At 33.1% G+C, this 14,754-nt stretch overlaps 1 protein-coding gene across 1 annotated transcript in view; it reads right to left on the bottom strand.

Moving 5' to 3' along the window:
* LOC149772655 (uncharacterized) overlaps nucleotides 1–2,486 on the bottom strand; it is a 52,362-nt gene extending 49,876 nt beyond the window's left edge. The window contains exons 1-2 of the mRNA XM_089947528.1: nucleotides 2,444–2,486; nucleotides 1,624–1,788 (exon numbers count right to left, since the gene is read on the bottom strand). Coding sequence (XP_089803654.1) covers nucleotides 1,624–1,788; nucleotides 2,444–2,486 — 208 coding nt within the window. The remainder of the gene's footprint in view (nucleotides 1–1,623; nucleotides 1,789–2,443) is intronic.
* Nucleotides 2,487–14,754: the final 12,268 nt, after the last annotated feature.

The following is a 14,754-nucleotide window of genomic DNA, read 5'->3' as shown; positions in this document are numbered from 1 at the left end:
ATCAGACGCTTGGGTTATCTTGACAAAGAAATCTACGCGGAGAGAAATCGGGTGGTTCTGTTTTACATCCTTCGTGTTATTGGATATGTGATGCTGTTCTACCTTTTTTGCTATATTAATTCAATCCCTATTTTCAGCCGCGTGAAATGGAAGGAAATGTGACTTCTCGATGTAACATTACAATATATGCATTCTTACGTCAAACTTTTTAACGCAAACGCTTATTATTTTCTTAAAATATTAAACACCTATAAAAATTGAAATCCAGCCATCCATTATTGCTACTCTACTAATATGTGAAGTCTGCATTCTTCACTGGCTTACAGAAGAGCAATAATAATGATTGACACAATGCTTGGCCTGTCACGGGCCCCGTGAGATTATGAAACCCCTGGAGGTCTTTGAGGTATCAAAAGAGTACAGGTTATTTTACATGATAATATGGATTGAATAACATTTCACAAATGAAAAGATGGTCATATAAAGAAAAGGTTTTGGTTTATTATAGCTTCCTTTTCTGATTTTTGAGGCCCATTTCTTCTGTGATTTGGTGCACCTTTGTAAAGGGCTCCCTGTACAAGCGCACTGCTCGCACAAAGCTTGCGCCGGCTACAATTATGAAGAACTTGCGCCTAGCTACACCGTTTCCCTTGGAGTATGTAGTTTCAATAGTTTCACTTTCTTTGTGAATGTAACACCTCAGCTCACTAGATGCAGTACCACGCAAGCATGCTCAGCAGTTAGCAGTCAGAGAAGAAATCTGAATGGAATGGAGTCCATTTCACACAATGACAGTTAAGCCATTCTATATATGTAGGCTACTATAGTCAATGTGACGGGTACAGCATTCATTCATTTTATTATAGTTTTTGTGTATGAATGAGAATCACAGTCCAACAAAGGAAGTACTCTTCTATGTTAAGAATCAAAGCAGTCCAAAACCAAACAACTGTGAAAACGAAATATAATAAAGAGGACGCTATAGCTTCATACAACAAGTATCTTTATCGTCATCCACTTGATCAGTTCCAATATCCAAAGCCTGGATTTTAATCGTTATCCTATTTGTCAACCACACCATTTGACTGAAGTCATTGTCCGCAAAGCTAGAAAGGCTTCTATATTATTTACACATGACTCTGGAGAAAACATATACAATTGGACATACGAAACTAAAGTTACGTGATTGATGTTGGAAATTTACTTTTCACAATTATAATATAGTCGATACAAATATTTCATAAATACGAAGCAAATATATACATTGACACGTGATTTTGGTAAAGAATATATGACTTAACTTACGAAATCTTTGAAACACGTCATTATTATATCAGCAGATCAATGTTGATAGCGCTACATTCTTAGATGCATCTGCCTAACTATCCAGCTATTCACTAAACAATTCATACGCAGTGAATGCGGTCGATATTCCGTCTAGACGAAATGGAGAAGATAATGGCAGGAATCTGTCACGGAAAAGAAAGCTAAGAACTCGTACCACTTTGTTAATTCAGAGTGAGTCTCGATATCTCCACCTGACCCGACCCCATCCAGCCCGTCTTCTCTTTACCTCCCTCCTTCGGTCGAGTCTTATAGAAATATTTAAAATTGTTTACTTACCCCACAGATAAAATAAACCACCGGATGGTGAGTTTACAGAGCAAGATGGTGATGACTCATACCATTCATCAGTTGTGGAATAATGCCCGACAATAACATCCCAATCTGTGTCCTCGTCTATCGGACCAGACAGGAGACTGGATACGCTCAAGGAAAGGGTGAGGCCTGTAGTACAGAATATTTCATTGTATTAGTCAGATAATGAATTCATGAAACAGACAGACTGAAACCGGGAATCCATCTGAAACTTAAGCGCTTATCTAAACCATAGACAAATTACAATACAATTGTTTTAAGAGCAGTATTATTCGATATTTCGCTTTCCTGATTAGATCATATCAAAAGATTTATGCAGTTATTTCAGAAAATGATTCTGCTATTTTTCCCCCATCATTCTTCTCGTAATGGAATTTAAACGTTTTATTTAAAACGGATAGTTATGCATTTCAATTTTTTTGACATTCTCCCACGAATATCTCTCGTTGTCAAGTGATCCAACTGTCTTCATTTAAATGTGTCACGGTTTCGAATTTTACTACAGAATATCTTTTCAAACAAGAAAGCAGCCACGAGGACAAGAAAACGTGTTCCAAGTAATTGTTTTAAAATATTTTTATTTAATGTTGATCTCGTTTACAACTAGGAAAGAAACGATTTGTTGAATGGTAAAATAGAGGGAGGGACTTTTAAGAAAATTATATTCACCAAAACAATATCGTAAATCTTTAAAAACATTAATAAACTAAAGGTATGATATATTATTTCCTTGGCTAACATTGTCATACAAAATGTTTTTGACCAAACGTGACCATAAATTTACCCTTCCCACAGTGGATTGCCGGTAAGCGTGTCCTTTTATCCATCGTATGGTAGGAAAAGTTTGACCCTACTATTTTCCTTTATAATCTGGTACTCAAACAGCCAGAAAAAAGTATTCTTACGCTGATGTAAAACAATAAAATTCATATTGTACCCATTATATTATTTGAAGGGAACAAAACTTATCTCGATGTAAAATAAATAAATAAATTATCTTGTTTAAATGAAAATAACAGAATACGCAAACCAACCATCTCCTTGCCCAGACTCCAATTGAAAGTTAGATGCCTAAGTATTTAATGCAAAGATAGAAAGACAGACTTATATGGGCAGCAAACATATTCTTCCAAATATAACAGGTACAAAATAAACGTACTCTTATCTGTATATATATATATATATATATATATATATATATATATATATATATATATATATATATATATATATATATTATGCAAGAGTGGACACAAATGGAGGATACATATAAATCTTCTGGAACAATGACACTAAAACTGACGGTGAACTAATCTTTCACACCTTAAAAGCCTTATTGTGAAAGAAGAATATTTTTTCTGAAGCTATTATTTGTTTTTAAATAAGAGTTGTTTGGCATGGACAATAAGACTATAACAAGGAGTAGACTTAGGGTACAGCTATATATATATATATATATATATATATATATATATATATATATATATATATATATCAGTTAAATATGGTTTAGAGGAAGTAGATTGTGACAGATATTAAATTAAACCTTTTCAGGCTTGCTATTATTTACAGATTTCCGGGTATATAAAACTGGTATGGGGCATATGATTATCATTCAAAAATTAGGGTATTGGAACGAATAAACTTATTCACAGCTTTCCGGGTACACAAATTGGCAAATGACATAGAATGTTCTTTTTTTTCAAATTTAAAATTGGGGTATTGGAAATAGTGAACATATTTCTATACACATTCTTTGTTTTATTTGGTTTATCATAACACTGATTTTATATTGGCTTACATAGATACCAAACAATACAGTATCACAAATTGATCTTTTGATTGATCTTAATCTATCCTTAATGCCAGTTTTAGACACCGGAAGCAATGTTTATTGGGAACATAATTGCAGAATACAAAGAACAATATTGCTGTTAAAACGTCATGGTAGATGTAAAGTAGATTCTTTGAATGAGCTTACTTTGATATGAATGATTCGTTCATTCTACATAGATAGTACCAATATGATCTCTATATAACCCATACGTGGTTTCAGATTATTGTCTAAGATTAAGATTTAATCTTACAGTAAACAATTTCATGTGATAGTGTAACCAGTTAAAAACATACAGATGTGTATGTGCATCTTGAATTTTCAAAACAATTAACTGAGACCAATAATACTGAAACTTCCATAATATTTCTTCATCAGACACATGCTCGCCTATGAAATAATTCATGAGGAAATTTCAGACACAGCAAAATTTGCTTCATTATCACAGAAAATGAAACTGAAAGATAAATTATAAGACAAGATTTTACCAAAGAAATTTTTTTAAAAAACAGTCATCTTACAAACGTTCCTTTAAAATCAATATAAGGAAGAACTTATTTAGAACATGTGAAATGAAACGAAGATGGTATTTATTGGGAATCTTGAAGAGAAGAAGCCCGAAGACTAATTGAGAAAATAAGGTACTGTAACATTTTATGGCGGTAACGCTGCAGATATGTTCACGTCAAACAAAAGGATACAGTACGGGGAAATGCACACCAATTTAGTTTTCTTAATCTAGAGGAACGTAAAGCCAAGTTTAGAATAATTACTTCACTAAAAATTTGATATGTGGATAAAGTTGTCCCAGATATTTAATGAAGTCATAATATGAATCAACATCAAATCTTTAATGAACAAAGAACAGAATCTTTCTCAATAGATGATTTTAACCGGCTTTCTGCATCAAAGATAGCGAAGAAGGGATGGTATTTATATACCATCAGTTAACTATTGAACACTTTAGCACAAATTTGGTTAAAATTAATATTTATTCTTCTCTGGAAATGAATGGTCTTATGGTCTTACCACCAAGATTTTATGAATTATTTTCGGGACAAATTACACAGATATTTTGTTATTTGTGCGTATCGGCTTATAAGAAGAGTTAACTATCTTTCAGACACGGTTTGGGTGTGTGGATTGTTTACACTTTTACATAATAGAAACTGATTAGAGACCAATATGCTTTAAATTTTAGTGCAGGTTTTGACAGATAGTATACAAATTGTCATATCAAAATTTTGTGAAATAGTGAAGCATCAGTTATATAACTCCCAAAGTTGATGACATTATTGAAAACTTGAATATTAGTATGTTAGCAGCCATACTAGATTAATTAAGTATAATAGCCATCAAGCTCCATATTAGCAGAGTTTTTTAATGAGTTTTTTTAAAAGGTTTGGGTTCGGCAACTATTACTTCAGTTATTTTGAGAAGTTATGCTAAGTATTTATGTAAATTTGTGGATGGACATTTTAAGTAATGAAGACTGGTCTCGTGAGAGGTGTTACTAACAAATATTAAATATCATCCATCTCTTAGCTTACAATGGATTCTTCTCCATAACGTTTACAACATTTGGATATTTCTAAGGAATGCTCCCGCGTCATGTCGACATTCCTGTATACATGTGCGACATGGACCCTGACAGCAGAACCAGAGGGAATGATTCATGCAAGGGTTTTAAATCTTTAAGTCCAGTATCGAAAACCAGAAACAAGCTAAGTCTTCAAGCAGGCTCGCTCTGGAACATAGAAAGAACAAATCAAAACCATCAGCTGCAGTCTAGCAGTTCATATACGTTGTTCTATAAGGCAAACAATTACATTGGTATTAATTATTCATTACAGAATACATCAACTGGGCGAAGCTGAAAATTAGGCAAGAATTATGGATACATATATACCTGGAAGAATGGGCGAACAACATTTTGAGTACTGCTGAATGAAATTGGCAGAATGATTGGTATTCATCGACAATATCTAGAGAATATAGACACGTGACACTCTTAAGCTAAGATGATCAATCTGCAGCCTAATTCTGTCCGTCCATGAATAAAGGTAGATCTCAGATGATCAACCGAGAAGGCATTTATAAGATGTAACAATATAAATAATAACAATCAGAAGAATAAGGAGTGACTTTTGTTTTTAAATTGACATGCAAAACCCTATGCAGTAGATGCATTGTGGAGTCGAAGTACGAGTTTTTAAACATACCAAGAAAAACAAATGTTTCCTCAAACGATATAGGAAAGATAAAGATAATTTCAGCAATTAAGGCGATAAATATAATCAATGTGATTGGGCAGTATCTGATGGAATAAGAGAGAGAGAGAGAGAGAGAGAGAGAGAGAGAGAGAGAGAGAAGAGAGAGAGGTGTTAGGAGGGTAAATTGCTCAAGTACAACAACGAATCGAAGAAGATGAATAGACTGCTACTGAAAATAATATTAAATGCAGCATCCCACATCCCACAACATTCCTAAAATTATGCATGAAATATTAATGACATTGTGCACATATGACAAAATAATTTATATTTTACCATAGCACCAACTGTAGTATATAACGAAACACAATTTCAGAGATATTCTGTGAGCTAATTGTACAACAGTTTATTCCTTCCTTGTTAAAAATGCAAATGTGTAATAGTCTACATAAATTTCTCTCTCTCTCTCTCTCTCTCTCTCTCTCTCTATCTCTCTCACACACACACACACACACACACACACACACTCTCTCTCTCTCTCTCTCTCTCTCTCTTTCTCTCTCTCTCTCTCATGCGTGTACACAAAATATGTACACGTCCAAAGTCTTCAGGTCGAAGTTATTTAGTTTAATTTTATTGCCATAAAAGTTAAGAAATGGGGATCGGGCATCAAATTATGACGACTTAGAACCAGTCATTCCCCTGCAATCGATATGAATTTTAAATTGATAGCGGGAATAAATTAATACAGTTTTGTACATATATATGTAATCATATATAATTCAAGGAAAATAGGCATTACGGAGGGAGAGAATACGTTATTGATCGTGGCAGAACTTGGACAAGACTGCAAACAACAACATCAATACAGTAGTAACAAATGAAGAACATCATGTCTTTCTGTATCAAAATGGCAATAAAATAAGATGATCCGTATGATAAATTATTAGTAGTCGCCGATATATAGAGATGATCTAGAGTTTGAGTCAATTTCCTACGTTATGTAGTATTTCCTAGGCTATATTTCTATATTCGAGGTGGAGATCGTTATTAATTTATTATTTAGCTGGAATTAGTTTTCAAATGTACATCAGGTAGATTGGCATTGTTGTCATCAACCTTCGCTGCAGCACTGAGAAAGGAATTAAGAAGCTCTACTTTTTTGACATGTGAAAATGCTCTCTATAACAAACCATCCTCATTAATGCTCCAAATTGTACGCATTAGATTTGAAAACTTTTCTTTGATAAAATGACATACAGGTTTCCAATATTTTAGAGTTTACATCAGTATAATCAATACTTTCCAGCTAACGAATGAATAGTTATTTTGCTCGTTTTCTTTTACTGCTGATTGATTTTGTTACGTAGTTTTTGTATCTTTTCCAATGACTTAGATAATTACTTTTAATAGGTGTGTTGTTTTTCTTTTCGTGCGGTCGCGCTTCTTTGCTGCTCCCCATACTATGTTCTCATGTTAACATCTGTTCATCAGCGGAACAGTTACATGTATAATTGTATAGTCTTAATCAATTGAATATACAGCGTTGTAAAAACTTAAACCGCATCATTAACATCACAAACATCACAACGAGGCTTTAACTTAGTTGTTCAGTCTATACCTGTATTTAGATTATTCAATTTTCAAACTTATTCTTTATTATAAACCCATATATCTCTCTTATAACAGGTTCAAGATTCATAACGCAGCCGAGTAATTAATTAGGCATTGAGAGCGTTCGCCTCGGATGCCGTAGGTTGAGGGTTCGAACTCCGGCCAAATCACACAAAAGACTTATAAAAATGGTACTAACAGCTGCCTTGATAGGCGATCAGCATTAAGAGGTTAGTGGTAGTATTGGTTGGCCTGGTTGTCAGGATAATGTGACTGAATGGGACATGATGCTACATGTCTGCGGCACGATGCCTCAGTGTTAAACATCACTATAAACTGTCATACAGCTGACATCACAGCGATGTGACTAAAATATTTTTTATGCTACGTTAATACTCCAGATCAGAGAGAGAGAGAGAGAACACCCTTTATTTTGTATCAATTCCTCGTTTTAATCACCCGTAATTATAATATTATCACTGACAATGAAGTCACGCTTTATGTGGATATTCAACGAGTCACAGAAATGTGATGACGCAGATGGGACATCGTATATTACAAGTAATAAATATTTCATACCTTTTATACATAAGTATTTCTAACTCTTTTGCTTGAAGGTTACGTGTCAGCAAACTAATTGGTACAAAATCAAATTTTTCCAAATATAGATCACTGCACCTCCTCCATGGATTTGTTCGAGGACACCTAAGTAGTTGACGATAACCGTCTAATTTAAGGTCATCGTCAGTCATGTTATTATCTAGATGAGCCTCTGTATGCGCTACAATGCCAAAACTATCAAATAAGTAGCGAGGAAATCGAATTTAGAGAGAACAGATCTTATAATTAAATATAGAAAAAATAACGCACTATCCGTTTATGACATCAGTGAAGTTTTTTGAAGCTGTAGAAATAAGACGAATCAGAATCTGACACAGATATTGGACCTGGATTCAGCTAAATATAAGAACTAAAACTAAGTTCATAATATAAAAATGAACAAATCTGTAAACACTAGATTTGTAAAGGTATTGCACTTTACATTAATTTTGTCACATCTATTAATGCTACAGATATTTAGCAAAACATAGTAATTAAACATTACAACATATAAACTGTACAAGCAGAAACCAACTAAACAGAATTATAACAGCGTTTTGACACACTGAGAGAATGAGATTAATAAAAAGAGCGTCGTTACATTCGACTTATCAAATGAGAAATAATAGAGTAAACCATACAAAACAGTATGATTCAATGTAAAGGATAAAACTTGACTTTAACCAAACAAGGGGCACATTTCTTAATGTGTCAGATATAAAATGCAACCTGTTAGTCAATTGTAGATTAAAGGGGAGTCAGTGAGTTGGAATAACAAAATGAATGAAAAATGAATGCGCAGATGAAGAAAAAGACGGGGAAAAAAGAAAAAATAATGTGTGAATGTTGATTTATTATAACGATTCACTTGAACGGTCTGCGGCGAAAATTGCATAGAATTCAATACAACTGATAAAAGCGACCAAAATAGAAAGACATACAGACAGAGATATAAAGTAAGAGAAATATGACATACCAGGGTATACACGTAATCAGTACGAAATACAGATAACGATGTCACCATTATTTGATTTTAACAAAAGAAACACACTAGAACTAAGTAGTAAATAAGTAACTTCTGATAAGGAAATTTAATTTTCCAAAAACGAGCATTTCACTAGTTCAACACCAGTGAATTGATACAGTAACCTATGATGAAAAAGTCATAAAACTTATTGTGAAGTGGACAAAAATTAGTAAATAAAAGCGAGGAGATTTATTATTTTTAAAATGTATTTTCTGTTCCATGAATAAATCCGTTCGGTCAGTTAAAGATCGTCTTTACATAAAATGATCACGGTTATTATAACAGTTACTTACTCTAATAATGCATGCGCACATTTTACGATACTAAAATGTTGGGTTCTGGAACGTAAATAAAACAGAGACCAAAGACTGAGAAATGTTTCAATGAGAATCGTTGAAACTGATAAAATGAACAATTTAAAAGTAAGTAAGTAAATAAATAAATTAATTACATGACGATACGTTTAGCCAGAACACGTTGTTAAGACAAAATTACCAAGGTCAGAGAAATTATATTTATAGATATGTTTGAACGAAACAAATCTAAATTACACATCGACGCTTGACATTTGACTTTTACTTTCTCAGATTCATTATGTTTGTCTTTAAAGTTCTCTTGATAAATGTTATCCAAACGTTTACTTGTGCTTTATTATGTATCTCAAAGGCGACTTTTTTATTAGTTTAATAAGAATGAAAACATCCAATATTCTAACCCATTCGGAATTTTCGGTTCTAGAGTACAATACTAAATCACAGAAATAATATCATCTCAGATCTATCATAAAATTTGCCACTGTCGCTTGAGCTATGCGATTACAAGAAATGACTTAATCACTCCAATCAAATGCTATTTCTTTATCTACGATTGTTATTTAAATATAATTTATAAATAAAGACCGACATCATATTTCGAGCAAATTGATTGTAGATCTTTTACTATGTCATATAGAAATACAACTCCACTACGTCCATTCAGCAAAACCATTCACTTAAAAATAAACTTTCTGTTGAGGTCAATTCCTTCGGTTGATAGTAAGGTTACTGTCAAGCAAAAATGTAAGTATCTGTAAACGATATTGTCTGCGAGCAGATAACATCTTAACAGTGAAATGCACGAAAACAATACCGTAAAGATAGATTATAAAAGCTACGTATCGGATTTCAAACCACTGCCAACAGACCAAAGGACGTATGGTAATAAATCTTCCTTTAAGACTGTAATATATCTTCTTTCTAGATATCGTCATCGTAGATGCTCGTTGGGACTTACCTAATTAACACACTGACGCTGACCCGGAATCACAAGAATAATTTAGTTTGGTTATGTGTTCTAAGACACAGCACAACAAGTGCGTTATTTAGTGCCGAATCACTGGAAGTGATGTGCTTTGACAATGCACACACCACGGTAACTGAAACTGAATGTTCCGAGGGTATGATTCCGACCGACAATTGCGGTCTCAATTATGGCGCGTTGATTATATCTATCTATCTATCTATCTATCTATCTATCTATCTATCTATCTATATATATATATATATATATATATTGAGAGAGAGAGAGAGAGAAATAATGACACGAGATCAAATTAGCTATGATTAAACATTTTTTAATGATATTTACAGCGAAAAAGTAGCAAAATTGAAGAGCAAATTCACTAAAAAAACTGTACCAAGATAACTTCCACTCAATTGGAGATCAATTCCGATTTTCACTAAATTTCTTCTCACATTCCAATTTTACCTTCTCTTCCATACGAGACTTCCGTAAACAGAACAGCAAAATATATTTTCATTGAAAAGTTTACATTTTGGAAACCATTTTATTACATCAAACTAACTTGAGAAATATCCTAACATTTCATGAAATCCTAGAATTATCCCCCATAATTGAGTCAATTCTCATTACTGGAGAAATCAAGACATTGTAAATATATTTGTATCATTGATACCAGTAGAATATGCATTCATTATTGATTATTGAAAATAGAGCAATAAGAAAAAAGTATTTTAAAATCTCAGTTTGAGGAAGACAACTTAAGATCTTCAGTGAAACTGGAGTTGGATCACGTTGCAGAGGGAAAAGATAAACATATCTTCAAATAAATTTCAGCAAAATCGTTTCTCACCACTCGAGAAGTTTTATTTTGCTAAAAGTATTTGATGACACTATCTACAGACATTGAAAGAAAAATGAAAGAGCACGAGAAATGTGGACCATAGAATCCACGATTTTTACTAAAGGACTTGGGCCATGTTTTCGTTAGATGGAAAAAAAATATTTACATGCGTCTCGTCTTACGTTATTCCAAAACTTCTCAGATGCTATAACGTAGAAATTCGCCAAATTCGTCTGTGAAATTCTTGAGAAAAAGTTTTAATTTTGTTATTTTCCGTAAATATTTAGTCCTAACAAATAGCAGTCTAGGAAAATGGCATTCTTCGTCAAAGGTTCAATCTGGAAGAGATAAACACCGAACAAATGATTTATTCAAACTAACAACTGAATAAAGATTTGTCATTGGTTGTTGCGAGTGGTAACGTAATATTAAAAGTATAGATAGAGAATGAACATTAAAAATACCAATCACGGGTAAGGATAATCAAAACGGAACCAAGGCACGCAAACCTTGTGTTCTATTGAAGACATTGCCAACAATGATATTTTAATGATCAAAATTTGTTTTGCATTGGAAACCAGATGAAAACTGCTTCTGTCGAGCAATCGCATTAATATTTCATGAAACTCAACAATTTCATACTTTTATTAAGGAAATAAATTGCAAACTATTGACCTAAATAAAGAGAAAAGTATGTGACTCATGTGGCTGCTGTCTAAAAGATAAACATCAGATGGAAGATTCTCTTTATGGACAATGAAGTCACAAATTGTGTTAATTTGTAGATTTATGATGGTGTGTGTTTACCATCGCCTTATATATCGTTATCACGGAATATTAAATGGTCTTAAAAAATGGTCTTAAAAAATGATTGGTCATTTACTATAACGGATTACTGAGTTGTTCCACTGGGTAAGTAAATCATCATAAGGAATTATTAGTTGCTCTGAATTATTAAATCGATGTTCAGGATCAGTAAATCGTTGTAACGAATAAATAAAAAGTTATAGCGTGATCACTAAAACTTCACGAAAGGTTTTTTAATTCGTTAAAAGATCTTACTAAATCGTTACAAGAAGGGATTCATAACCTTAATGAATTAGTAAATATTTGCGGCTGTTCTTGTTTTCACGATAACGTGATAGCTAGTTTAATAAAATAAATCTCTCAAAAGGAGCAAAGCCTGGGAGTGGGACCACTTTACAAAACCAGTTTAATTCAGAATGTTCAGCACTTCTATAAAAAAAATATGTCAAGTTAACGACAAAAGTAAATGATGTACCATGACCTGAGCTAATACGATTTCCTACAACAGACAGGAATCAGCTTGAATTATCAGAAATTAGCATAAAATGAAACCCGAAACGTTAGATAGATCGATATATAGATAGATACAAAGATTTAATGACTGACTAATTAAAGACGAGTTAAATGAAGACTCAGTGTGTTCTTAATTCCACTTTAATCGACGACTGGGGTCCAAACATAGTGGAAATGTTTGAATTGTGTGTAAACAATTATTACATTACGTTTGGAGCATTCGGTGAATGACACAGCCGGACCTAGAAGAATTATCGACATAAAATAAATAAACATATGGCGATGTAGTGATTTATAACGTACATTTAAAATAAATTATTTTATTTTGTTTGATGTGTACAAGTCTCCATCCAGTAGCGAGTGATAGCATGTGTCTTTATCCTCGAAACCATATCCCATAAGGATTCCAAAATTATGCTAATATTTAACTCCGCTTGTAAATAAACTGAGCGCCAATATTTGATCCCGTTCGATGGCATTGGTTTACGATTAATCAGAGTTAATAGAAGCATTGTGTACTTTTAGTAGTCTCGTGCAATATGACTTTATTTCATCCGTTTGTATAAGTGCTCCGGATCGAAGTTTTAATTTTTAATCAGCTTTTTTATAATAACCGTTGTTTATGCTCAACAGTGTTCACTAAAGTTTAATTTCTAGCGCGTATTTCGGACTCTTCAGGTGTCACCTTTTTTGCTAGAACTGCCAAATACGGGGACTTTTTCACGTCATATGACCCAAAGCAAAGTCCTCTATCAGAGTAGATGGCGATCTTGTTCTACATTCGTATTTTGTTCAGCCACATATATTCTACGCTCGTTTAAATCCAGATTTTGAACTTGCAAAAATGCTTTATAACCAGATGAAAATCGGTAGTTTGTTCTGTGCCAATTTGTTTCCTACAGTTACACTCCTGTTGAAGTTCCTTAGTTTGCTTTAATCCAAGAGGACATTTAAAGACAATCTTAACCTGAATTACAAATGAAGGATTTTATCCAGGACTTTTTAAACTACAAATGAAGGAGTGGATCCAGGACTTTTTAATCTAGAAATGAAGGAGTGGATCCAGGACTTTTTAATCTGCAAATGAAGGATTGGATAAATGAGTTTTTAATCTACAAATGAAGGATTGGATCCAGGATTTTTAATCTACAAATGAAGGATTGGATCCAGGACTTTTTAACCTACAAATGAAGGAGTGGATCCAGGATTTTTAATCTACAAATGAAGGATTGGATCCATGACTTTTTAATCTACATATGAAGGATTGGATCCAGGATTTTTAATCTACAAATGAAGGATTGGATCCAGGACTTTTTAATCTACAAATGAAGGAGTTGATCCAGGAGTTTTAATCTACAAATGAAGGGTTTGATCCAGGACTTTTTAATCTACAAATGAAAGAGTGGATCCAGGACTCTTTAATCTACAAATGAAAGATTTGATCCAGGAATTTTAATTCTATAAATCAAGGACTGGATCCAGGACATTTTAATCTACAAATTAAGGGTTGGATCCAGGACTTTTTAATTCACAAACGAAGTAGTGGATCCAGGAATTTTAATGTACAAATGACGGAGTGGATCCAGGATTTTTATGTTTTGCATAAAATAATTCAACGAAAGTATACTATTTTGACTTGTTCGACCGAATCTCTCCACGAGGTCAACGCAATTTTAATGTCCCGCCAAAAGATCATGCTAGAAACTAAGAGACTTATTTATAATTATTTGTCTTCACACTTATCTAGTATGTCTCTGGTCTCTTTACTCCATGCAGCGAATAAGCTGAAGTCAAAAAGTGATTTACCTAACCCTTCCTCTCCATCAATGCCAACATTTCATATTTTGTTTTTTAATAGGCGTCAAGATGTATCTGCTATAAATGCTTATTTAATACTGTTTTATACTATGACAATATTGTATTTGCACTTTTCATTAAATGTCTCGTTAACTTGTATGAACTTTTTCAATACTATTCCCATCAGGCACATTATCAAATAAAAGATTACTGCTAATGAGGACACGACTTGAAAAAGTTTAAGCTTGTCGCTCAGTCGTCTGTGTCTCTAATTTTGATTTATTATGTATATTCCATAATAATGTCTGCACATAAATAATGTGTGAACCAATCTCAAATAAGATCCTATATCTTCTATAGTAGCATAGGGGCAAATAACTTAGAGACAACGGTCTTTTTAATCAAAGGGAAATTGAACTTGACGATGAACAGTTCTGGTTCAGCTTGTAAAACGAACTTGAAAACGTGTGTATTTTTCAGGGTAAATCTGTTTCAACAAACAATGGCCGATACTGACGATAAAATATATCGTTCAGAAATTAAATTTATATAAAAATGCTAGGACATG

The sequence above is a fragment of the Sinohyriopsis cumingii genome, unplaced genomic scaffold (assembly GCF_028554795.1).
Source record: "Sinohyriopsis cumingii isolate HCF-2022 unplaced genomic scaffold, ASM2855479v2 utg001311l, whole genome shotgun sequence".
Lineage (NCBI taxonomy): Eukaryota > Metazoa > Mollusca > Bivalvia > Unionida > Unionidae > Sinohyriopsis > Sinohyriopsis cumingii.
This window is presented reverse-complemented; position numbering and strand designations above follow the sequence as displayed.